This window comes from Mustelus asterias, chromosome 13 (assembly GCF_964213995.1).
Source record: "Mustelus asterias chromosome 13, sMusAst1.hap1.1, whole genome shotgun sequence".
NCBI lineage: Eukaryota > Metazoa > Chordata > Chondrichthyes > Carcharhiniformes > Triakidae > Mustelus > Mustelus asterias.
Genome location: NC_135813.1, coordinates 55801501 through 55828565, shown reverse-complemented (window position 1 = coordinate 55828565; position 27065 = coordinate 55801501). Strand labels below are relative to the sequence as shown.

At 41.3% G+C, this 27065-nt stretch overlaps 1 protein-coding gene across 2 annotated transcripts in view; it reads left to right on the top strand.

Moving 5' to 3' along the window:
- Nucleotides 1–27065, top strand: part of cabin1 (calcineurin binding protein 1) — a 524701-nt gene that overhangs the window by 231123 nt on the left and 266513 nt on the right. For both annotated transcript variants that reach the window (XM_078226800.1, XM_078226799.1), the window contains one exon: nt 1616–1729. In XM_078226800.1, the coding sequence (XP_078082926.1) occupies nt 1616–1729 (114 nt within the window). The remainder of the gene's footprint in view (nt 1–1615; nt 1730–27065) is intronic.

Below are 27065 nucleotides of genomic sequence, written 5' to 3'. Positions count from 1 at the left end.
GTTCAGGAGCTGAATGGCCCTGGCAGAACCCAAACTGAGCATCCGTGAGTAGGTTATTGTTAAGCAAGTGCTGCTTGATAACCCTTTCCATCACTTTACTCGAGAGTAGACTGATGGGGAGGTAATTGGCTGGGTTGGATTTGTCTTTTTCTTGTGTACAGGACATACCTGGACAATTTTCCACAGTGCAGGATTGATGCCAGTGTTGTAGCTGTGTTGGCTAGGGGCATGGAAGGATCTAAAGCACAAGTCTTCACTGCTATTGCCAGAATGTTGTCATGCCCATAACCTTTGCAGTATCTAGTGCCTTCAGCCATTTCTTGATATCACAGAGTGAATCAAATTGACTGAAGACTGGCATCTGTGACACTCTGTCGAAGAATAAAAGGATTTGCAATAAAACTGCAAAAGATTCAAGAAGGCGGCCCACCACCATAGTCCTGTGGAACTGGGGCTGGGCATTGAATCCTGGCCCACACTGAGAATGAGTATTAGACTGAGTAGATTGGGAGAACATACAGACACATGGCACTATATAGAGATGGCTCAACCTGCCGTGTCATTGGCATGCTGTATAATGTTTGAGTTATTGCTGCTCTTCCAATCATTTAAATACTTTTCAAATCGTTTTGTCTAAAGGTGTTTCTGAAATTTTTTGTTCAGATCTTTTTTCTCTTTGAACGTTGTTCATTGATGCTAGCATCAAGGGCACTGGCTTAGAAGAATGTATGTGGATCTGTGGCTGAAGAAGAAGCTGCCTCAGGTTAATAAATGTCTCCACTGATCAACTGGCTCGCATTGTTGGGCTATGTAGCACTTCACAGTCAGTTTCCCTGACAATGTTATAAGTGTTCACTGCTCTAAACAAAATATTCAAAGCAGAGGAGCCAAAATGTACAAAGTAGAAGCTTGATGAGCATCTGTCATTGTTATTTTAAAATGGGTTTGATGATTGTGACATGCTCTTTTAACTAAATTGCGAAATTAACTAAATAGTTGTACATGCCTGTTGTAGAGTAACTAAAGGTACCTTTTGCTCAAGTCGTCTTGAGGCATCTGAATAGATTACAGCAGGGGGTGACTATTTTTCACTTTCAGCTAAATGACTACTTGAACTTGAGTTGACCTGTTTTACATTTTAGTGGGACTGGAGTAGAATGTGAATTGACTGGGGTCAGCTTGTATCTCACGTAACAGATTCAGGACCAGAGCACAAAACTAGCTTTGTAGAGCTGTGCCGTAATTGATAGTGAAAAGGTCAGTGTTGCATTGCAGATGGCCCATTCTGGACATTGACTGACCATAATCATCTCCAACTTTCTCTTGTATAGTTCTTTTCCGAAATGAATTCAATGCTGAGTGACTAGGTCGTGGCCTGGCTCTACTATTCCACTCTATCTTTCGCCTTATCTAATGAATGCTTGTGCATACACGAGTTTTGCCCTTTCATTATGTGGCGTAATTGACAAAGATGATTCAGTATTCTTTAAGCAGCAATATCCAGGATTTTCCCATTAGAACAAAATGGCAAGTTTTTGTTTGATTTGGTGCAACTTTTAAACTAATCCAATAGAGTTTCTCTATTGTAACTTTCATCATTTGTGTCTTTCTGCAGAACCTGAACTGGGCTCGGGATGTGTTGTTAGGCGTCAGTGTTCCATGGCAACAGTTGAAGCATATGCCAGCACAAGGACTCTTCTACGAGAGAAACAAAACAAATTTTTTTAATGTAAGTCTTATGGAAAAGTTTTCATTGAAATGTTTTATTCCCTTCTCGTTACTATATGTAGTGTGTTGTGAATATTTGCAGCTTCTAGACATCACTCCAGAAGAAACGTTAAACCAGGGAGGGTTGCCTATGAACCATTGGAGTACTGCTGTAAACTCAGCAGCTGTTCCTGTCCAATTGTTCACAGTTGCGCTTTTATTTTCCTCAGAACTGAAACTTCAGTTGTACTCTCACTTTATATTGGCTGCAGAGATTACAGAATGCAATAAGTGTGACTCGTACTTCAAAAAAACACAGGAATTTCCTCTACTCACTGTGCCTGTGTGGTTGTATTGACAACATTACTGAAGTAAAAGCAAAATTCTGCGGATGCTGGAAGCTGAAACAAAAACAGAAAATGCTGGAAAATCTCAGCAGGTCTGACAGCATCTGTGGGGCGAGAATGGAGCCAACGTTTCAAGTCAAGGTGACCTTCATCAGAGCAGAGCATCGCTGAAGTGCTGTGTGCAACAGAAAGAAACAAAAATGTTTTTCAGTTCAGCAAACTTTGTGCGTGTTTGTAAACAAAATTACATTTGTCACAGGTTGCAGTTGAAGTGAAGGAGTTTTTTTTTAGCTTAATTGGCTTAACATTGTCCTACAATCTACAGACACAAAATTAGACATTGTGTTTAAATAGTGAGGGAAATGGAATGTATTTGCCAATTCATTTTGGTCTAAATCATGGCATAATCTAGATCCAACCTCAGTATCTACTGGGAATGGTATGTTAGACTGAATATCACTGAATCAGGATGTGATTATATAGAAATGGCATTGCCTACATTGACTTATGAATCTAAACTGCAGTCTTGTTTCTGATTAGGATTTTGGTATAGCTGGCTGGCAATGATGTAAAATGAAATGTAACCTTTCATCACCTTGCATTTTAGTATTCCAACAGACTTCCTGTGGGTTGAGAAGACATTAGTCTGCACTTGTGTTCTGGCATTCCTTGAATTCAGATCAGTTGAAAAGTCTACAAGCATAATCGACTCCGAGCAATGTAAGCAGTATATTGCCCTTCATTCCCCAGACAGTATGCACTGACAAGAGTTCAGATTTCAATTATGATCTGGTCTTCCCCTAACATCCTGCCCACATGTAGTTTCCAGCAATGATCAGGGCAGCACGGTAGCACAGTGGTTAGCACTGCTGCTTCACAGCTCCAGGGACCTTGGTTTGATTCCCGGCTTGCGTCACTGTCTGTGTGGAGTTTGCACCATTCTCCTCGTGTCTGCGTGGGTTTCCTCCGGGTGCTCCGGTTTCCTCCCACAGTCCAAAGATGTGTGGGTTAGGTTGATTGGCCATGCTTAAATTGCCCCTTAGTGTCCTGAGATGCGTAGGTTAGAGGGATTAGCGGGTAAATATGTAGGGATAAGGGGGTAGGGCTGGGGTGGGATTGTGGTCAGTGCAGACTCGATGGGCCAAATGGCCTCTTTCTGCACTGTGGGGCTTCTATGATCACTGTTTAATAGTCAGAAATGGAAATTGTAAATGATTTCTCCCCATCCCTCTCAGACCTAGAATACAGAGCCCTACTGTAACTGTTGTTGCTCAGCTAAGCTCTTGGCAAAACTGTTTCAAGTTTAAGTTTGTATCTATAAAGTAAGATATCTTCAAGATATTAATGGGAAGGGATTTTAAAAAATCCACTGCTTGGGATTCTAGGACGAGCGGGTCATAGACTAGAAATTAGAGCCAGACCTTTTGGGAGTGAAATTAGAAAACATTTGTAAACAAAGGCTGGTAGAAGTTTGGAACTGTCCTCCATTTAATGATAATTGAATCTAGATCATCTGGTTTACAAGATCTTTGTTAAATGAAGGAAAATATACAGTGTTAGGCTGCAAATTTGTCAAGATTGTTTGACTGGCAGAGCAAAGTTGAAGAGCTAAGTGCCTATTCCTGTCCCTGTGTAAATGCATTTTATTTTCCCGATCACCGCCTCTTACCATCTTACTCTTTCAAATAAAATGATCATTTCTGTAAACCGATTCAGTTTCCCAGTACGTCAGAACCTTCAAAATGTTTTCTGACATTTTGTGTTAAATCTCATTCAAGTCTTGAAATTAATTCCTGATTATGGAAGTTGTTTTTTTTTAGAAAATGCAGATTTCTCAACTTGTTTTCCTGTTGCCTCAGATTGTATACAATGTCACACCACTAAACCACTTTATATTTTATTTATGAATAAGTTACAAAGGCAGAAATAGTAAGCAAAATATGAAAGAACTCGAGGCTCATTTACCGGGAGGTTTCAGAAAGCTATATCATGGCAAGTAATTTATTTGTGAACGCTCCTTTAAGATAAGAGTGTTCCTGATACTTTAGATAATTTACCCCAGAATGAATAATGCTAAATAAAACCAATTTTAGGTCATTTTTCCTTCAAAGAGTGTTCTGTGAATGACATAGGTTTTAAAAAAAAGAGATGAGCTCCTACAAGCAGAATATAGGAAATTAGGATGTAAATTAAAAGGAAGGACCTTAAAAGCATTAATCTTAGGATTACTACCAGTGCCATGTGCTGATTTACCAGTGCCAGGTGCTAACTACCAGTGCCGTGTGCTAGCGAGAGTAAAAGTAACAAGATCTGTCAGATGAATGTGTGGCTAAAGACTTTGTGTCTTAATGCGCAGAGCATTCGCCAATAAGGTAAATGAATTAACAGCGCAAATAGATATAAATGGTTATGATATAGTTGCAGAGACATGGTTACAGGGTTACCAAGGATGGGAACTGACCATTAGGGGTATTCATCATTTAGGAAGGACAGATAAAAAGGGAAAGGTGGTGGGTAGCATTTGTTAGTAAAGGAGGTTAATGAGGAAGGATATCGGTTCGGAAAATCATGATGAGGAATTTGTATGGGTGGAGATAAACACCGAGGGGCAGAAAACATTGTTCAGGGTTATCCGTTGGTCCCCAAACAGTAGATAACAGAAGATATAAGGGATGGTATTAAACAAATTAGAGATGCCTGCAATAAGAGTACAACAGTAACCATGGGTGACTTTAATGCACAAACAGATTACACAAACCAAACTAGCAATGGTATAGTGGATGAGTTGTTCCTGGAGCGTGTACATGATTTTTTTTAGACCAATACGTTGAGGAACCAAGCCAATGACTAAACAATAAACGGGGATCAAGAGGCCTCACTGTTTGGGCCGAAACCTTGGATTCTAATTAAGGTAATTATCGCCAAAGTAATGGCCTTCTCACCATGACCTAATTTTCTTAGAGTTTAGTTATTCTAGACTGGGAACTGTGCAATGAGAAAGGATTAATTAACAGTCTTGTTGTGTGAGGTCCCTTGGGGAAGAGCGATCATAATGATAGAAGTCTTCATTTAAAATGGAGAGTAAATTAGTCAAATCTGAAACTAGGGTTCTGAATCTAAATAAAGGGAACAGTGAGGGTATAAGACGTGAATAGGCAAGGATAAATTGGGGAACCTTATTAATGGGGTTGACGGTGGATAGGCAGTGGTTCACATTTAAAGACCGTGTGCATGAATTGCAAAAATTATTAATTCCTGTCTGGTGCAAATAAAAGAGGAAAGGTGGCTCAACCATGGCTTACAAAATAAAGTGGGGATAATATGAAATCCAGAGAGGAGACTTATAAAATTGGCAGAAAAAACAGAGGATTGTGAAAATTTTAGAATTCACCAAAAGAGGACAAAAATTTGATCAAGAGGGGGAAAATAGAGTATGAGAGTAAAATTGTAGGGAACATAGAAACTGACAAAAAGCTTGCATGAATGTGAAGAGAAAGAAATTAGTAAAGACAGATGTAGTTCTTTGCAATCCAAACATTGGTTCTGTCTTCACAAAAGAGGACACAAATAACCTTCCAGAAATGTTAGGGAACCAAGGATCCAGTGAAAGGGAAGAATTTAAGGAAATCAGTATTAGTAAGAAAATGTTTTTTTAAATAGTGATATGTTGGGCAGTGTGGATGTCCAAATGGATCTGGTTGGCCTTGTACACCAGTTAATAAAAGTGAAGAGGCAGGTGCAGCAAGCAATTAGGAAGGCAAATGGTATGTTGGCCTTCATTGCAAGAGGATTTGAGTTCAGAAGTAGGGATGTCTTACTGCAGTTATACAGGGCCTTGGTGAGAACACGTCTGGAATATTGCATGTAATTGTGGCCTTCCTACCTAAGAAAGGATATGCTTGCCATAGAGGGAGTGCAGCGATGGTTCACTAGGCTGATACCGAGGTTGGCAGGGCTGTCCTGAGGAGAGATTGGTTTGACTGGGCCTGTATTCACTAGAGTTTAGAAGGATGAGAGGAGATCTGATTGAAACGTATAACATTCTGACAGGGCTGGACAAACCAGATGCACTGAGGATGTTTTCCCTGGTTGGGGAATCTAGAACTAGGGAGCAGGATGCGGGGTAGACCAATTTAGGACTGAGGTGAGGAAACATTTCTTCACTCAAAGGGTAATGAGTCTGTGGTATTTTGCACCACTGAAGGCTGTGGAGGCCAAGTCACTGAATGCATTCTAGAAATAGATAATGTTTTAGATTTTAATGCCATCAAGCGGAATGGCAAGAAAGTGGGAATTTGGCATTGATTTGAGGATCAGCCCTGATCATATTGAATGGTGGAGCAGACTTGAGGGGCCGCATGGCCTTCTCCTACTCCTAGTTTCTATGAGCCAGTTGTAATTAAAGAAACTGTGCCAGTTCTTTTAGAATCATGAGCTCTGATATCATTGCGGAGGTGGGGATTGTGTGTAGGAGACTGAACAATGCCAAAGAACCCAGCAGTGCCTCATTAACCTATTGTACTGCACCAAAACTGTCTATTCACACTATATAGGCTTGTTCGTTCCTCTAACATAAAATGTTCTTTGATCAAATTTATTTTGCAATTTATAGATTAAAATATTAACTCCCTTCCTATTGACTTATTTAAAACATTTGATGTTTGGTTAATTTCATTCAAAGAGGTGCATTAGTTGCATTCTCATGGTCCTTTTAATGATCTCGTGGAATTCCAGACTTGAACATGCAATCTAGGCTCAAACTCCAGTGAAATACCAAGGGTTCTGCCTCTCTCTCGCCAGCCCTGAATCTTTCTCTCTTTAGATCTGCCTACTGCAATGTCTGACGCACTCTCTTTCCCCCTCCCACCCTATCTGTTTCAATCTCTCTCCCTCTCGCACGTGTTTCTTTCTCTCTCTCTCACACACTCTCTCACCCTCTGTCTTGCCCACTCGCACTCTCTTCTCCCCGTGTCTCACTTTCCCTCTCACCAGCCCCCCTGCCTCTCGCCAGCCCCCCTGCCTCGGTACCCCTCCCTTCCCCGCTCTATGTTTCTGAACTGATGCATAATATGCTTGCTCTGTGGTGGAGCCATACTGCCCTGCTAACTGAGGGGAGTTCAGTCACTCCTCTGTATTGTTTTCACTGCAGTAATAAGAATGGGGCCCCTGAGGAACGTTCTAAACAATTAAGTCCAAGAGCTGATGCCAGCAGAGTATTGAGAATAATATTTACAAAATGTGGTAGTTCTGCTGTGCCATCTGTAATAAATGAGCTTGGCAGTGCTTTTCAATTTGTTGGTTATAGAGCTCAAATATTAACAGCATATATTTCTGAATTTGTAACCCACTCTGTGTTGCCAGCAATAGTGACTGACAGTGTCCCGCTAAAAATGCCGCAAAGTTGGATTCTTTCGAAATTTAAGTCATAGATTCCCAGGTGATGTTCTTCAGTATTTTGTAAAACCACAGTTGTTCTCTAACTATTAACATAGGTAACTAGGATTTCTCCTTAATTCTCACCTGGTGGTGCACTTACTGAGATGATGATGATGGCAGAAGCTCTCCTCCACAGAGATTAAGGCACTCTGAGTGATGGTCCAGACTAAGAAAATCATGTCCTCCTTGGGGTTAAACAAAGAGGAATTCTGCCAAATTTTCCATTCTTTGCTTACAGCCAGCAGAGAACCAGCACATAACGGCAGTTCATTCAGTATTTGAAGTATGCTGGACCCTATCTGAGCAGAGAAATGCCTCAACGTTGGTAACACAACCAAAAACCCAGCGACAATAGCTAAGCACTGCAGCGCACAGTGTTATCACTGTTGATACCCAGTCGCTCATTTTGTTACACTTAACATGATTATTGTAGGAAAAGAACCACTGCAATTATGATATGAATAATAGTTATGGTCTTTTGATGGTTGCTCCTAAGGAACTCCAGTTAATTCTTATATCTATTTAGAGGAAGAGAATGTTTCTGTGGTTTTCTGAGTAGCTCCTTTGTTTTAAACATTTGGGCATCTTGTCAATGTAGGAGTTTTTGTTTTTGTTCATTAGCTGCCATTTCATTGCCAGATTGTTACTGCCTTAGAATTAGATCGCATTTTATTTCCTCTCCCTACTATCTTTACACAGGTAAAATTACAAGGGTTCAAAACATTGGATAAGTCAGCCTCATGACCTTCCATTCTTATGGTGACTGAGATGGAAAAGCATATTATATCACTTTTTTATAGTTTGTTCATGGGATCTCGGCGTCTCTGGCTTGGGGAGCGCTGTACTTTTGGAGGTGCTGTTTTTGAATGAGGTGTTAACTCCAGGCCTGGTCTGTCCTTACGGGAGGGCATGAAAGGACCCATGGCAGTATTCAAAGAATGGGACAATTCACTCTGGTAAATAGCCAATATTTAATTTTCAATCACCAACATTAAAACAGATGATCTGATTGTTGTCTGTAGGAGCTTGCTGTGCATCAATTGGCTGCTGTTTTTCTAGCTTACAACAGTGACTACAATTCAGAAGTACCTGTAAGGCAGGACACTTGTTTCTAGGTCATAGTTTGAGCCAGTTATTGGAAGCTGTGAAAGTATGTTCAGGAAGAATTACCCATACAGTTTACCCACTTTCATGTCACTTCTATCCCCTAAGTTTCCAGAAACTAAGTGTTTGCAGTGTACAATGACGATGCTGGCAAACATCTGTGTTTTGGATTGTTTCTTTGCTGGGAAGTAGTTGTAGCAGGTATTTCTTTTTTCGGGGTCTCTTTGCTCTCACTGATTATGAAATGTTTCAGTTTGAACTGCGTGTTGAGGAGTATCAATTTTCAAACAACTGAGAATCTTCTGCTAACGGGACACTTCTCACTGCAAAGTGCAGCCTCTTTGCAAGCATGTAACTGCTGGACATGACACATTTGGTCTCTGAAAGTCTTCATGAAGTATTAAGTGTCAAACAATTCATTAGTCACTCGAAGAAGCTTGTTTCCAGCTTGCATTCCAGTGACGCAGCTTGAAGATAGATGACCTCCAGGCTCCAGCGGTAAGCACAGAATAAAATTTTAGAAGACAGTCATGCTATTCCATCTTCTTCAACAATGCTGCCAGAATTAATGAATGCATCACTGGTCAGTGAAAGGGCAGGCCTTATTGAGGAAAAGTTTATCATTAAAATAAAATGATGTTTTCAATCTTCTGGAAACTGAAATTGTTCTGATCACCCGACTGGATGAGAATGCAGAAGCAAAATTCTGCAGATGCTGGAAATCTGAAATAAAAACGTATAATGTTGGAAATACTGAGCACATCAGGCAGCATCTGTGGAGAGAGAGAAAAACAGAGCTAATGTCTCAGGTCATTTCAGGTTGGCTTAGGATATCCTGGAAATCATCTGTGCTGATCTGAGCTTAGTTTTTCACAGAATTGACTTCCCCCTGTCACTTCTTGAAAACTAGGATGTGGAGATGCCGGCATTGGACTGGGGTGGGCACAGTAAGAAGTCTCACAACACCAGGTTAAAGTCAACAGGTTTATTTGATAGCACGAGCTTGTTGAAAACCAGCTAATGGAACAATGCCCTTTGCAGTGGACAAGAAAATAGTGAGCATTTTCTAAAAATATGACCTTAAGAGTGGAGAGAAGGATAATAAATGATATCCTTACCCATCAAATGTAGTAACCCTTTCAGCATCTTCTCTCAGCTAACAATTATAAATCCTGTGGTAAAAGTCCTGTGGCCAATGCCAGGAAAAACTCTGGCAAGTTCTTTTCCAAATGCCTAAGGCAGTACAGTAAAGCTTTAAGTACTAAATTGAGCAGGCCACTGTCTTGGTGCAAGTCAGACAGTTTAGATGTATTGTAAGATTGTATACTGTAAAAAGAGGAAGAGATGGTGGTGTAGTTTAGACTACAAGTAGTCTAGACTAGTAGTCTACACACCCAGGCTAATGCTCTGGGGACTGGGTTCAAATCTCACCAGGCAGCCGGTGGAACTTAAACTATGTTAATAAAATCTGGAATTGGAAAAATCTCAGTAATGCTGACCATGAAACCATCATCAATTGTTGTCAAAAGTTGGTTCACTAGGGAAAGAAATCTGCCATCCTGACCTCGCCTGGCCTACATTCGACTCCAGACCCACAACAATATGGTTTTATGAAATGGCCTGATAAGCCACTTGGTTCAAAGGTAATTAGGGATGGACAATAAATCTCAGCCTTGTCAGTGATGTCCACATCCTGTCAAATATTTTTTTTAAATCAATGGGTATATTCCAACGTCATCTTGTCTTTGGGCTGAAAGTTTTAGCTGAGTAGGAACTATATTTCTGAACTCTACCCAGGGTGTGAGACGAGTACACACTTTTGTTTCATTAAAAGAGCTTGGTGCTGTATCTTTCTCACCTTCTCCAGTCCAGTGTGAGTTCTGAATTTGCTGCCTTATAACAGGATTCTAACAGTGCTTGCAAGTTTTAAATAAGTGAGTGCACAAAGGTAAAACCTTCAGCTAATGTGACCAGTGCCCAAGCAGATGTGGTTCTCTGAATTTAAAATCTCTATAATAGCTCTTTTCATAACTTTGCTTCAAGCTCACCATAATCATGAAGAATCTTAATTTGATTTGGTTTGACTTATTGGTATCCCAAATTTCCATGAAAAATTATGGCGGAAGCTCACAAATCAGAGTTGATGTTTAGATTTCATTTTATCGATGCGAAATGTTTCGACTGATCATTTGTAAGGCTGACCAAACTCTCATACCTGCTACAATTATAACTAGAATGCATTTACACGACTACCTAAAGGATGCTGTTGGTTGGATTTGCAAAGGCACCTACTTTTCATTCTGTCAGTATCAAAACAGAAATGAACTATTGAGAGGAAATGAGAACTCAGACACAAGTGGATATGGTATTTGAAGATAAAGTCATTAAAGTGTTAAACGAATACTAGTAGAGCTGTGGTTAGCCTGATCAATCTCTGGGGGAGTTATCTAAATTGCCACATGAGATAATTGTAGCTGGGAAAACTCCAGAGGTCAATGAGACAGCAGTTGCTGTTGCTTGTAAACCTCTGACTTTAAGATGGAAGAACTCAGCATGAAATGATTGGTTTTCTTAAAAATATATTATGCCATCTGCAGCAAAATTTTATCTGGAGCTTGACTGCACACTAGATCTAATAATTTATTGATAATTCTAAGTATTTGGGGAGATAACTAATTTAATAACCAACTTTAGTCATCCAATATTGTAGAACTTAAGAAATAGGAGTAGGCCCCTTGAGCCTGCTGCACCATTCAATTAGATCATGGCTGATCTTCGACCTCAGTGCCATTTTCCTGTGCTATCGCCGTATTCCTTGATGTATTTAATATCTAGAAATCTATCGATCTCTGTCTTGAATATACTCTGTGACTGAGCCTCAACAGCCTTCTGGGGTAGAGAATTCCAAAGATTTACCACACTCTGAATGAAGAAATTCCTCCTCACCTCAGTCCTAAATAGACTATCTCTTATTCTGAGAGTATATCCCTGGTTCTAGATACCCCAGCCAGGGGAAACTTCCTTCCTGAATCTACCATCTTGAACCCTGTAAGAATTTTGTTTGTTTCAATGAGATCAGCTCTTATTCTTCAAGATTCTAGGCCCAGTTTTCTCAATCTCTCCTCAGAGGACAGTCCTGCCATCTCAGAAATAAGTCCTTGGCATCCCTCTATGCAAGTATATCCATCTTTAGGTAAGGAGGCCAAAATTGTCCACAATAATCCAGATGCTGTCTCACTAAGATATATACAATTGCAGCAAGGTTTCTTTCTTCGGGATGGCACAGTGGTTAGCACTGCTGCCTCACAGCACCAGGGACCTAGGTTCAACTCCAGCATTGGGTGACTCTCTGTGTGGAGTTTGCACGTTCTCCCTGTGTCTGAGTGGGTTTCCTCCGGGTGCTCCGGTTTCCTCCCACAGTCCAAAGATGTGCAGCTGAAGTGGATTGGCCATGCTAAAAAATTGCACCTAAGTGTCGGGAGGATTATCAGGGTAAATACATAAGGTTGCAGGAATAGGGCCTGGGTGGGATTGTTGTTGGTGCAGGCTTGATGGGCCAAATGGCCTCCTACACTGTACGGATTCTGTGATTATGATTCCTATGCTCAACTAAAGTTAAGGTAGCTACTTAAGTGAACACTGCACAAATTCCTCCACTCACCAAATTCCAAGCTCACACTTTGTGACTAACTGCACTCTGACCAGCTGCTGTTTCCATGATAGCCATGTGGGGCAATGCTTGATCCATTGAGACTGCCAATCTTTTGATATGGTGAATATCTTCAGTATTTGATGAAATCATAAATTTGTGAAGCACTATTTGGCAGTGTGATTGTGCATTGGCAAGACTGGGAGCATGCAAATTAGTATTTGTGTCTAAAAATGTCCATAAATCATCATAAAATTATAGATAAATTGAGTCTAACAACGAATAAAATAATGGACACTATTCCATAGACAGACTGGAGGCACAACCAGCAATAACCCAATATGAAGCAGCCAGCATGGATTTAGGAGGGGACAAGCCTCCTTGATGACGATGTTATGAGTAAAGTAGATAGTGGTGCTCCCTCTATTTGGATGTTCACTAGGCTTTTGATCAGACTTCATGCCAAAGATGAAAGCTGCAGGGATCCAGTGTCACGCTTGAAATTGTAGAATATAAAAAGCAATGGAAGTATTTTTACGAGATGTAACAGCAGTTGTGGAAAAGTGATATGTAGATGACTGCCTGGATCAATGTCTGGGTTCCAATTGTTTATAGTTAACATCAGTAACTTGGTTACTAAGGTTAACCATAAGCTTGTTAAACTTGGTGATGGAGAAAACAGAGACAGACAATACAATTAAAGGTCTTCTAGGGGACTTTGATCAGTTATGTAATTGACAGACTAGTGGAAAACTTAGAAGTGTGAAATTGCAGGTAGATTCAAAGAAAATGTGACCATTAAGTAAACAACAAATGGAATCGAGTTAAGGGAAGTGAAGATGTAGAATGAATTGGGATTACAAAATGTGTCACTTTTAATACCAGTGTTGCAAAGCAAAATGGCTGGAATGTTTTTAATAAACTATGTGTCTGTAAATGGCATTGCTCAACACGTTTGAAACATTTTGTTTAGTGTTGACCTCTGTGTCACAAAAACTAATGTAGATATGAGATGGTGAAGCAGAGAGCAGGAAGAATGATCCCAGTGTTAAAAGGCTGGAGCTCGAGCTGCACACTCTAGGCAAAGTTGCTGAAAGGAAGGCACATCAAAGAATCTACACTATTAATCAGTTCAAATAAGATCTTTTCAATTCTTCACTTAAAAGCAAGCCAGGAAAGTAGAGTCAGAGAACATTAATGGAAATGAATGAAACATTTACTTAAATCCATCACAAGGTTAGAGTTTTGGATATGTGTTACTAAGTATTAGAGAGAACATAGAACAGTACAGCACAGTACAGGCCCTTCAGCCCTCGATGTTGTGCCGAGCTTTGTCCGAAACCAAGATCAAGCTATCCCACTCCCTATCATTCTGGTGTGCTCCATGTGCCTATCCAATAACCGCTTGAAAGTTCCTAAAGTGTCCGACTCCACTATCACAGCAGGCAGTCCATTCCACACCCCAACCACTCTCTGAGTAAAGAACCTACCTTGGACATCCCTCCTATATCTCCCACCATGAACCTTATAGTTATGCCCCCTAGTAACAGCTACATCCACCCGAGGAAATAGTCTCTGAACATCCACTCTATCTATCCCCCTCATCACCTTGTAAACCTAGAACATAGAACATAGAACATTACAGCGCAGAACAGGCCCTTCGGCCCACGATGTTGCACCGACCAGTTAAAAAAAAAAACTTCCTCTATTAAGTCGCCTCTCATCCTCCTCTGCTCTAAAGAGAAAAGCCCTAGCTCCCTCAACCTTTCCTCATAAGACCTACCCTCCAAACCAGGCAGTATCCTGGTAAATCTCCTTTGCACTCTTTCCAATGCTTCCACATCCTTCTTATAGTGAGGTGACCAGAACTGCACACAATATTCCAAATGTGGTCTCACCAAGGTCCTGTACAGTTGCAGTGAAGCATGAACTAGTAGAGTAGTATCTCAAGCAGAGAAAAAGACCCCAGAAAGGGAAGGAGAGAGGGCAGCTGCCTCATTAGTAAGCTTTAAAGGCTTAGGGTTGGGGTTTGAGGGAGGCTGGGGTGAGACACAGGCAAAGCAAGTGTTTATCAGAGTGTTGGAGAGATATATTGAGAGCTCTGCTAAAGAGTGAGCTTCATTGGAATATTTGATATTCTTGTGACCCATAGGTTCTTGCAACAATCCACTCTTGAAATTGGCAGGAAGTGAGCACAGGTTTGGGAGGGAGTGGAATCCATTGACTCTACATCAATCTCCTATATGCAGAAGGCGATGCTAATGTTCAAACTGAGCCATCCTCCATGTTGTAGGACCCAAGTACACCTACAATCTTTCTGTAGCTGTTGGGTATAAGAATTTGTATATAGTTTTGCATGTGAAGAAAGGCAAGTGCACTGAAATCTGAATGTCTTTAAAGCGCAGCATCTATTATGTGGTTAACCTCTCCCACCCCATGTCTTTAAGCTGAATTTGTGCTTCTGTGATGTTGCAATGCAGGTATTCCAGGTATGGCAGCACACAAAAGTAGCAGCTCTGAACTATAATGTGCTGTGGTTTTAATTGTGAGGGTGCTGTCTGTACAGCACAAGTTATGACTGTGAAATGATTTATGAAAATTGCTTTTAATAAATTCATGACAATTTCAGTTTGCAAAAACACTTTTGATTATGGTCAGTGGATTAAGAAGTGGTGAGCAGTTATGAAATGTAAGAGTGTATTTTTTCTGGATCCTGGCTTATGGTGTGGTGCATGTGCTGCATCCCCACCCCCCTTCCCTTAGCCCCCTTGCCTTCTGACAGACTATTGACCAAACCGTCTGCTTCTAAAGCATAACCATACGTTTTAACGCAATTGATACAAAGAGCTATGATAATTTTCAGTTTCCTTTATTTCTATTCCAATGTTCTGAGTTAACATTAGTAGAGAACTGCACCTCAAGCTCATGGGTGGCACAGTGGAACCCGGATTCGATTCTGGCTTTGGGTGACTGTTGTGTGGAGTTTGCACGTTCTCCCTGTGTCTGCGTGGATTTCCTCCGGGTGCTCCGGTTTCCTCCCACAGTCCAAAGATGTGTAGGTTGGGTGAATTAGCCTTGGTAAATGTGGTGGGCCAAGGTAAGATGCTCTTTCAGCGAGTGGGTGCAAACTTGATAGGCTAAATGGCTTCTTTCTGCACTGTAGGGATTCTATGAATGATACCAGTTTTGTATTGACAGCTACCTTCTCAACATTGCCCAGAATAATGCTTGGCAGCTTTTAGTGTTTCCAAGCAACCATTCAGTGTTGGCGACCATCCACTGCCGCTGCCTCCTGAACACATTTCATTTGTCATGTGTCTGTATTTGTGCAGCTGAAGAAATACTTCTTAGAGACCTCCTGTGGCAAATGTAGCCTGATTAGGAACCATCCAAGTTGTTTCACATGCCGTCTACTTTGCTTTATTTGATTATTTTGCAGCCTCCAGACTGTCAAAAGTAATGGACAAATGTTTTTTGGAACAAAGTCATTAGTTTATGATATACTCAACAGCATTGAATTTAGGTTGATGTGAGAAGTTGCAAGCCACTTGAGGAACTTTTGTGGAAAATTAAACTTGTAACACTGCCCATACTGAAGTAATCAAACCTTCACTCTGTTTGAGGACTTGCATTTATTTTGTGCTTTATCACGTAATCAGAAATGTTTTAAAATATATCAATTATTTAGCAGTGCAGTGACCATTAGAATTGAGTAATTGTGTGCAGAGCAAAATCCCACAAACAGTAGAGAAGAGATAAGGACATAAGAACATAAGAACTAGGAGCAGGAGTAGGCCATCTGGCCCCTCGAGCTTGCTCCGCCATTCAATATGAACATGGCTGATCTTTTTGTGGACTCAGCTCCACTTACCCGCCCGCTCACCATAACTCTTAATTCCTTTACTGTTCAAAAATGTATCTATCCTTGCCTTAAAAACATTCAATGAGGTAGCCTCAACTGCTTCACTGGGCAGGGAATTCCACAGATTCACAACCCTTTGTGTGAAGAAGTTCTTCCTCAACTGAGTCCTAAATCTGATGCCCCTTATTTTGAGGCTATGCCCCCTAGTTCTAGTTTCACCCGCCAGTGGAAACAGCTTCCCTGCTTCTATCTTATCTATTCCATTCATAATCTTGTATGTTTCTATAAGATCTCCCCTCATTCTTCTGAATTCCAATGAGCAGAGCCCCAGTCTACTCCGACTCTCCTCATAAGCCAGCCCTCTCAACTCCGGAATCAACCTAGTGAATCAGTGCCAGTATATCCTTTCTCAAGTAAGGAGACCAAAACTGTACACAGTATTCCAGGTGTGGCCTCACCAGCACCTTATACAGCTGCAACATAATCTCACTGTTTTTAAACTTCATCCCTCGAGCAATGAAATTCCATTTGCCTTCTTAGTTACCTGCTGCACCTGCAAACCAACTCCTTGAGATCCCTGCACAAGGACACCCAGATCCCTCTGCACAGCAACATGTTGCAGTTTTTTACCGTTTAAATAATAGTCAATTTTGCTGTTATTCCTACCAAAATGGATGACCTCACATTTACCAACATTGTACTCCATCTGCCAGCCCCTCGCCCACTCACTTAGATTATCTATATCCCTTTGCAGACTTCCAGCATCCTCGCACACTTTGCTCTTCCACCCATCTTAGTGTCATCTGCGAATTTTGACACACTACACTTGGTCCCCAACTCCAAATCATCTATGTAAATCGTAAACAATTGCGGTCCCAACACTGATCCCTGAGGCACACCACTAGTCACTGATCGCCAACCAGAAAAACACCCATTTACCCCCACTCTTTGCTTTCTGTTAGTTAACCAATCCTCTATCCATGCTAATCGATTACCCGTAACACTGTGCACCTTTATCTTATGTAGCAGTCTTTGGTGCGGCACCTTGTCAAATACCTTCTGGAAATCCAGATACACCACATCCACAGGTTCCCCATTGTCCACTGCACATGTAATGCCCTCAAAGAATTCCACCAAATTAGTCAAACATGACCTGCCCTTCATGAACCCATGCTGCGTCTTACCAATGGGACAATTTATATCCTGATGTCTCGCTATTTCTTCCTTGATGATAGATTCAAGCATTTTCCCTACTACAGAAATTAAACTAACCAGCCTATAGTTACCTGCCTTTTGTCTCGCTCCTTTTTTAAACAGTGGCGTCACATTTGTTGTTTTCCAATCTGTGGGAACCACCCCAGAGTCCAGCGAATTTTGGTAAATTACCACTAGTTCATTTGCTATTTCTTCCTCCATCTCTTTTAGTACCCTGGGATGCATTCCATCAGGGCCAGGAGACTTGTCTACCTTTAGCCCCATTAACTTGCTCAACACTACCTCTTTCGTGATAATGATAGTTTCTCGGTTCTTACCTGCCATAGCCATCCTGTCATCAATTTTTGGCATGTTATTTATGTCTTCCACTGTGAAGACTGACACAAAATACCTGTTCAATGCCTCAGCCATTTTCTCATTTCCAGTTATTACATCCCCCTTCTCGTCCTCAAAGGACTAATGTTAACTTTCGTCACTCTTTTTCATTTTAGTACTACTTTTTCGCCAAGGGTTGTCGTATGATATGCTAAGTAAATTGGGCTTATATCCTCAAGTTTAGACGGCGATCTCATTGAAACCTATAAAATTCTGAAGGGGCTTGATAGGTTAGACACAGAGAGATTGTTTCCACTGTTGGGGGAATCTGAAACAGACTCGGGATAAAGAGCCAATCGTTTAGGGCTGAGATGAGGAGAAATTACTTCACTCAGAGGGTTCTGAATCTTTGGAATTGTCTACCCCAGAGGGTTGTGGATGCTCCATCGTTGAATACGTTAAGACACGGATAGACAGATCTTTGGCATCTCAGCTTAAGGGTTGTGGGGAACAGCTGGGAAAATGGAGTAGAACTTTTCTATCACTGCACAGACCGTCTTCATTTACTCAAGGAAAGCACTCTTGGTTGTGGGTCAGAAGATTCAATTCAAATTTTGTTCATTCAAATTCAATTCTAGAGCATTGAGTGCGCAGTTTTCTGGACTGACTGTTCAGTGCTGTCTGGAGGACATACCATCTTTCAGACCTGATGTCTTTCCAATTAAACATCAAACCATATTGCCTATTCATGTGAATGTAAAAAATTCCTCTGGAAGCTTTTGAAAAATGGCTTGGAATTCCAAGGCAATTGTCTATTCATGAACTGATGGCAGCAAACTAGATTAACTGGTCATGTTTGTGCTGTTTGTAGGGTCTTGTGTGAAAAATAGCTGCTGCTATACAAGTACATTTTATAAGTATTGAAGTGCTACAGAATATTCTGAGAATGTGTCTGGAGATATATAAATGCAGGCCTCTCCCTGTTGAATGAGAGAATTGGAAAGAAATGAAAGAAGAGTGTCAGAGTCCCGGGTTCGATTCCAGCCTTGGGTGACTGTCTGTGTGGAGTTTACACATTCTCCCTGTGTCTGCGTGGGTTTCTTCCAGGCAAGCCTTTTTCCTCCCACAGTCCAAAGGTGTGTAGGTTAGGTGGATTAGCCATGGGAAATATGTAAGAGTTATGGGGAACTGGATAAGATGCTCTTTCCGAGAGTTGTTGCAGACTCAATGGGCAGAAGGGTCTCCTTCTGCACTGTAGGGTTCTAAATTGTAGTTATTTTGCACCTTAACGTCAAATAAACTTTATAAACCATCTATTACTTGTAAGTAATGTCAACATCCTTGGGGTTATCATTGACCAGAAATTCAACTGGAATCGCCACATAAACACAGTGGCTACAAGAGCAGGTCAGAGGCTAGGGAGACTGCGGCAAATAACTCACCCCCTGACTCCCCAAAGCCTATCCACAAGGCACAAATCAGGAGTGTGATAGAATACTCCCCACTTACCTGGACGGCTGTAGCTCCAAAAACACTCAAGAAGCTTGACAGCATCCAGGACAAAGCACTCCATCACCAACGCTCAGGAGCAGCAGTGTGTACTATCTACAAGATGCATTGCAGCAATTCACCAAAAATCCTTAGACAGCACCTTCCAAGCCCATGACCACTTCCATCTAGAAGGACAAGGGCAGCATATACATGGGAACACCACCACCTGCAAGTTCCCCTCCAAGCCCCTCTCCATCCTAAAATACATCACCGTTCCTTCTCAGCCGTTGGGCCAAAATCCTGGAATTCCCTCCCTAACGGCAATATGGGCCAACCCACAGCATGTGGACTGCAACGATTCAAGAAGGGAGCTCACCACCACCTTTTCAAGGGTTGGGCAATAAATGCTGGCCAGCCAGTGACGCCCATGTCCCACGAATGAATTTTTTTTAAAAAAGTGCTTTTGCTGATGAACTCGTTTGTATTGCTGGTACTGCATGTAGGGAAAAGAATATTGGCCAGCACACCAAGAGAATTAATGGTGCCATCAATCTTTAACATTTACCTGATTCTCTGGAACAAGGAGATGGGGTTTTATGCAACCAAAGGGATAGCACCTCTGAAAGTGTAACCTTTCTCAGCACTGAACTGAAATATCTACCTAAAGATTATGTACTTGCATCTTGGGGTGAAACTAGAACCCACAGCATCCTGATTTGGAAAACAAGTGGTGCCAACTGATAAATTTGATTTAATTTATTATTGTCACATGTATTGATATACAGTGGAAAGTATAGTTTCTTGTGCGCTATACAGACACAACATACCATACATAGAGTATGTAAGGGAGAAGGAAAGGAGAGGGTGCAGAATGTAGTGTTACAGTCATAGCTAGGGTGTAAAGAAAGATCAACTTGATATAAGGTAAGTCCATTCAAATGTCTGATGGCAGCAGGGAAGAAGCTGTTCTTGAGTCAGTTGGTACATGATCTCAGACTTTTGCATCTTTTTCCTGACGGAAGAAGGTGGAAGAGGAAATGTCTGGGGTGCGTGGGGTCCTTAATTATGCTGGCTGTTTTTCCGGGAAGTGTAGACAGACCCAATAGATGAGAGGTTGGTTTGCGTGATGGACTGGGATTTGTTCACGACTCTTTGTAGTTTTTTGCCGTCTTGGTCAGAGCAGGAGCCAGTGAGGTCAGAGAATTTGGCGCCCAGTGAAATCTCCGGCCTTTGTGTCCACTGCACAGCTAACTGTCAGCAAATTTAGAAACATTACACTTGGCCCTTCACGTAAATCATAGTTACAGGTTGTAATTAACTGAGGCCCAAGTACTAATCCTTGCAGCACTACATTGCCCTGTCCACTGGGATTCCTACGCTTTCTCCTGTAGTAAGCATAGATGTGATGTGGAGCATAGATCCCATAAGAGACGTTCACCATCAGATAAAGGCAATATTAGATGGAGGTGAAAGCTGACTTGCCTCCTTTAATCAATTTACTTAAATTGTTCTGTCCCACAGTGGCCATATTTCAATAGAACTTATTCATTCGTATCCATGCATCTAAAATTGTTGGAAATTAGTATTCAGATCAGTCCGTAAAGGAGAGAAGGAAAGTGTGGAAAAGATTCATAGGGAATGAAAGCAGATACTGAGTGAAAGATAGCAAAACACTTTGCACCTTCCACTTCAGCTTTGTCCGCAATAGATTGACGTATGTTAAAATCTTTCTCCTGCATTCTTTTTGTCTTTCCCACTCTTCATTTTTGCCTTTGTGTCCCCCCTGCCCTTTCCTTTATCAGTTTTGCCTGTGTATGTCACTTTTATATCTTTCCTGTGTTTCTACATGCATATTTTCTGAATATTAAATGATGTAGATGATTAAACAATTGCATGAGCTGCCGTCTGTGCTGTTCTGATATAAACTTCTTGTCATCTTCAGTTTTGATCAAATCTTTTTCCCCCCATGTTTTTGGAGGGTAAATATTGATGGATAGTTGGGGCAAAAAAAGTAAGGTGACTGATGCAGCATTGCTATAAAAAATCTCCTTCCAGCAGCCAGGATTTTAAGGTCCATTGCAAATGAGCCCTCTGAATATAACAAATTGTAAGATGAGTGGAAATCAGAATCTGTTTCTTTCAAATTTATCTCTGCATCCACTGGAGCTGCAAGCTGAGATTCAGAAGGATTCTCAGCAGAATAGCCTGTTAATTAGTGAAGAGATGTGCTAGTAACTGATAACCTCTGACTCACTGTGTACCTGCTTGCTCTCCTTGTTCTTGGCTGCCTTGCCGACTACTTGCGTCTCTTTAATTATTGAACAGGGAGTTGCTAAGCTGGTGCCACCTGGGATCTGCAGTGTTTTGACTGCATGTAATGGTGGGCGGAGGATGGGCTGAGCATGCAAGTTATGATTTGCATCAGGGAAGAGGTGCAGGATGTTCTTTGTGCTGTATAGAGCTCTGCTGCGTGGATATGTTTGTCGAGAGCTTACATATGGCGAAGGGATTTGCAGGAAACTAACAAACCTAATGTCTCTTGAGACTTTTTTAAAATAAAAAAAGCAAATGATTTTTGAATTTATTTGCTAATTTATGGAAATTGCAGAACTTTTAAGCAATCTGAATGACGAAAACCATTATTATTCAACACAATCTTTAAATTCTGCTTTCTAAAGTTCAGCATTTAGTAATTTAGTATTTGATCTGAAGTAGTGGCAAATTTATAAACTGCAATAGTATGCAACTTTAGTGTGTGAGGTTCAAGCAACGAGGGACGCTTCAATCACTGATTGTTGTTTGAACTTCAGATTGATTGAAGTATGTTTAGTTTGAGACCCAGGTTCAAATACATTCAGCCATGTCAACACCTGCGAGGGTGCTTTGCTCATATTGGTGGCTTCATATGGACTGACTCTTTGGGTTGGGAGGTAGGGTTGGGAGGTATGGACTACCAAGCAACATTGCATTTCTGCTAATTTGCTGAGTATTCTTGCGGCAAAGTCTGTTTACGTATGTGATGAAAATTTGACACCTAAACCCACTGTTGCAGATTGCCTGTCTGAAATATCAGCCACACAGGCTCACAGAACACTAGTTGATGATTAACCAACCAGACTGACTCATTGATGGAACCTGGGAGAATGGATCTGTGATTTGAAGCTTCAAGTTTTTAGGTGTCCAGATCACCAACAACCTGTCCTGGTACCCCATGCCAACCCTATAGTTAAGAAAGCCCACCAACACCTCTACTTTCTCAGAAGACTAAGGAAATTTGGCATGTCAGCTACAACACTCTCCAACTTTTACAGATGCACCATAGAAAGCATTCTTTCTGGTTGTATCACAGCTTGATATGGCTCCTGCTCTGCCCAAGGCCACAAGGAACTACAAAAAGGTCATGAATGTAGCCCAATCCATCACGCAAACCAGCCTCCCATCCATTGAATCTGTCTACACTTCCCACTGCCTCTGCAAAGCAGCCAGCATAATTAAGGACCCCACCCTCCCTGGACATTCTCTCTTCCACCTTCTTCCGTCGGGAAAAAGATACAAAAGTCTGAGGACACGTACCAACCAACTCAAGAACAGCTTCTTCCCTGCTGCTGTTAGACTTTTGAATGAACTTACCTTGCATTAAATTGATCTTTCTCTACACCCTAGCTATGACTGTAACACTACATTCTCCACTCTCTTGTTTCCTTCTCTATGAGCGGTATGCTTTGTCTGTATAGCGCGCAAGAAACAATACCTTTCACTATATACTAATACATGTGACAATAATAAATCAAGTCAAATCAAAAGCTTGGAATTCTTAACATTTGACTCCACATAACCTAATAGGTTGGCCCGTGCTGGGAAAGAACAGAAGAATTTCAGTCTAGTAGGTGGTGGTAGACCTCTTGTTGTTCAAGTTTGTCCAACTTGTCAGTGATTTCCCTGTCTTCTGTGGTGCTCTTCTGACTAAAGTGTGTGATGCAGGTTTGGCACGAAAATCCACAGACCTGGCTGTTCAAATTGTTGTTCGTGAGCTGCACCAGCTCTTCAGCCTTTCTCTGGACGTGTTGGATGTTGAGTTTGGCATAGATGGTCATTAAAACCTGCTGAACCACCCTTCAGTCCTTGCCTCCACATGGGCTGATTTCCTGAGAGATGGAGGACCCTTTTTTTGTAATTTTATCCTGCCTTCAAATTCTCTTTTTTTAACCTTTAATTAGCCACGTAAATCAATTGAGAACAATTTCTCGTTTGCAATAATGACCTGGCCTAACGTTGCAGCAACAGAAATTACACAATACAAACAGAAAAACAATAAAATACAGATTAGCAGTGAAAGAGAATTGACAGTTTAATAAGTACACATATTAGTCAACAGAGCCTTAACCCTTCGGTGAAATGCATCTATGGTAATAAAATGAGTTAGCTTCACCTTTATTTGTACTTGGCAGCTGCAAACTGAAATGAATTTTGACCAAAGACGGTGTTCACTCTCGGAGTAACCAGTTTGATCAAGTCACGTACGCTTATGATGGGCCTCGGGTTGGAAGTGTTCCAGAGCTTTAATGTAGCATCAACAGCAGAACCAGGGTTCTGCACCATTAAGCAGGGTGATGAGGACCATGGCCTGGTCGAGTCTTTTTTAGTCTTGAGTTTAATGCCACGTTGGAATGCATTTAGGGCAATAGATGGTGTGTCTTAGCTAAAGTACACCTGTCCCCTGTTTGCACTTTAGGTGGGGAGGAGGGGATGAAATTCCTAAATCTTAATTTTAATTATCTGCCTAACTTCTCTGAATTGAATTGGATTATGTCCCAATGAAAACTGTGTGCGCAAACTGAAAATTGATGGTTTTATCAAGTTTGGATTGAAGACTCTTGAATGTGGTCATGGATTTCTATCCATTGTCAGCCTTCTAGCTGACGGAGCATATCACTTTACATTGTACTGTACTGATGTGAAACTTGGTAGCATTCCCAGTTGTGTTGACAAAGGGAGCTTGTTTATTGCCGAGATTTGTTTGAAGGTGGAGTTTAAGATTGCAGAATGTAGATATAGTCATGCAATTTGACTTGGCATCGACGTTGTTGCAATTAAAAAAGTTGTAATTTGCCTACTAATCAGAGAGTATTGAAAACCATCCAGATGAACTGCAATTACCACTCTATATCGCCTACATTGCCACATTCCATATTGCGAAGGTAACTTGAAGTAGAGTGCAATTGTGTGCTGTAAGCATGTGGATAAGACAGAACTGTTCTGTTAATAGAAATAAGGCTTCACGTGAAAAGGTACCATTTTCTGAAAAACAAAATCTATGGCACAGTTCAAAAAAGGGTGTGGAATCATTCTGCTATCCTGGTTAATATGCTCTGGCCGGAGCATTTCAATGTCCAGCACTAAGTGTGGTACAGTTGGACCACCAGTGACCAACTAGAAAAAGCAAAGCCAACCGGGATCAGGGGAATCTTTTCAGGGAAAAGAGGTATATCTGCAAAGGAAAATGGTTGTGGTTGTTGGAGCCCAGTCATCTCAGCTCCACATACTCGCTGCCAGGGTTTCTCAGGGCAACATCCTAGGCAGCTTCATCGTTGGTTTGCCCTTCATCAGGAGGTCAGAAGTAGGGATATTGGCTGTTGGCCTTTATTTCAAAGGGAATGGAGTGTAAAAGTCTTCAGTCTTGCTAAAACTATACAAGACACTAGTTAGACCACACTTGAAATACTGTAAACAGCTTTGGTACCCTATCCAAGGAAAGATATACTGGCATTGGAGTCCAGAAAAGGTTCACGAGGTTGATCATGGGCATGGAGGGATTTTCTTATGAGGAGAGGTTGAGTAGGTTGGGTCTCTACTCATTGGAGTTTAGAAAAATGAGAGGCCACCGTATTGAGATATATCGGATTCTGAGGGGTAGATGCCGAGAGGTTGTTTTTCTTTGTGGGAGAGTCTAAGTCCAGAGGGCATAATCTCAGATTAAGGGGTCATCCATTTAAGATAGGAGGAGGAGGAATTTCTTCTGTCAGAGAGTAGTGAATCTGTGGAGTTCTTTACTACAGAAGGCTGTAGAAGCTGGGTCGTCAAGGCTGAGATAGACAGATTTTTAATGAGTAAGAGAATCGAGGATTGTGGGGATAAGGCAGGAAAATGGAGTTGAGGATTATCGTATCAGATCAGTAATGGTCTCACTGATTTATGGAGCAGACTTAATGGGCTGAATGGCCTACTTCTGCTCCTATGTCTTTATGATTGCACAATGTCCAGCCCCGATCACAACTCATCACAAAACAGTCCACCAGACTTACCTGATGAGTGGCAAGAAACATTGATGCCACACAAGTGAAGGGCAATTGCCACTTCCAACGAGAGAGAATCTAATCTTCTACCCTTGACCTTGAATAGCATCACCTTTGCTAAATCCCCACTGTTAACATCCTGGGATATTGCCATTGACCAGAAACTCAGCTGGACAGCCTCATAAATGCCAAGTCCGCTAAAACAGGTCAGAGGATGGATGTTCTGTGGTGAATTGAATGGAGGAGTTGGGGCGTCTTGTTGAAGTTGTACAAGACATTGGTAAGGCCACACTTGGAATACTGTGTACAGTTCTGGTCACCCTATTATAGAAAGGATATTATTAAACTAGAAAGAGTGCAGAAAAGATTTACTCAGATGCTACCGGGACTTGATGGTTTGAGTTATAAGGAGAGGCTGGATAGACTGGGACTTTTTTCTCTGGAGCGTAGGAGGCTAAGGGGTGACCTTATAGAGGTCTATAAAATAATGAGGGGCACGGATCAGCTAGATAGTCAATATCTTTTCCCAAAGGTAGGGGAGTCTAAAACTAGAGGGCATAGGTTTAAGGTGAGAGGGGAGAGATACAAAAGTGTCCAGAGGGACAATTTTTTCACACACAGGGTGGTGAGTGTCTGGAACAAGGTAGTAGTAGTAGTAGAAGAGGTAGTAGTAGAGGCGGGTACAGTATTGTCTTTTACAAAGCATTTAGATAGTTACATGAGTATAGAGGGATATGGGCCAAATGCGGGCAATTGGGATTATCTTAGGGGTTTTTTAAAAAAAAGGGCGGCATGGACAAGTTGGGCTGAAGGGTCTGTTCCATGCTGTAAACCTCTATGACTCTATAATTGATCACTTAATGAAGGCAACCGACCACTACCTTTTCAAAGGCACTGAGGTCCAAACAATAAATGCCTTGGCAATGGTGTCCACACCTAAGGATAGGTTTTTAAAAACTCCCCGGACAAGACAAGACTCGAACAGACTATCTGATCATTAATCTCATTTGCTATTTTGCGAAAGTAATTTACTTTGTGTGAAGTGCTTTGAGAGATTCCAAGAGTGTGGGGTGATGCTACATAAATGCAAGTTCCTTTTCTAACCAAATTCCTCTATATATAATTTGTTCTGTGTTATTGATCAGAAATATTTTCGTAGTGCCTTTGCACTACAAGTAAAGCCAAAAGACTGTTTTGTTTGTGTGTCATCCCCCTCTTCCCACCGCCTGAATTGCCTCTCTTCCATAATGTTCAGGGAACTGAGATCATCGTAGCTTCATGAATGCCAAGCTAGGTTTAATGCTGGAAAATAAATGTAGCAATCTGTTTACAACCTGTGCCTCTTCTGTGGTGGAGCTCAGCATGCCTACAGTGTGCTCCTGATGATAAATATGAAAGGGGGAAAGCAGAGCACTAGGGCCATTCTCATTAGGATTAAAAACCTGTTTATTTTTCTGGTTCTCCAGTAAATCATTTATACATAGGAATAGTAACAGGCTAGGCTTACACTCCCCAACTCCACTGTGAGTATTCCTTCCACTTCTATACTAATGCCACAGCTCCATGTACAGCTTTATTTCTTTCAATTCAGTCAATTTCCAAGCCATTTCAGATTGCCCCTGCTGTGTCTTCCAGCTTAATGGACC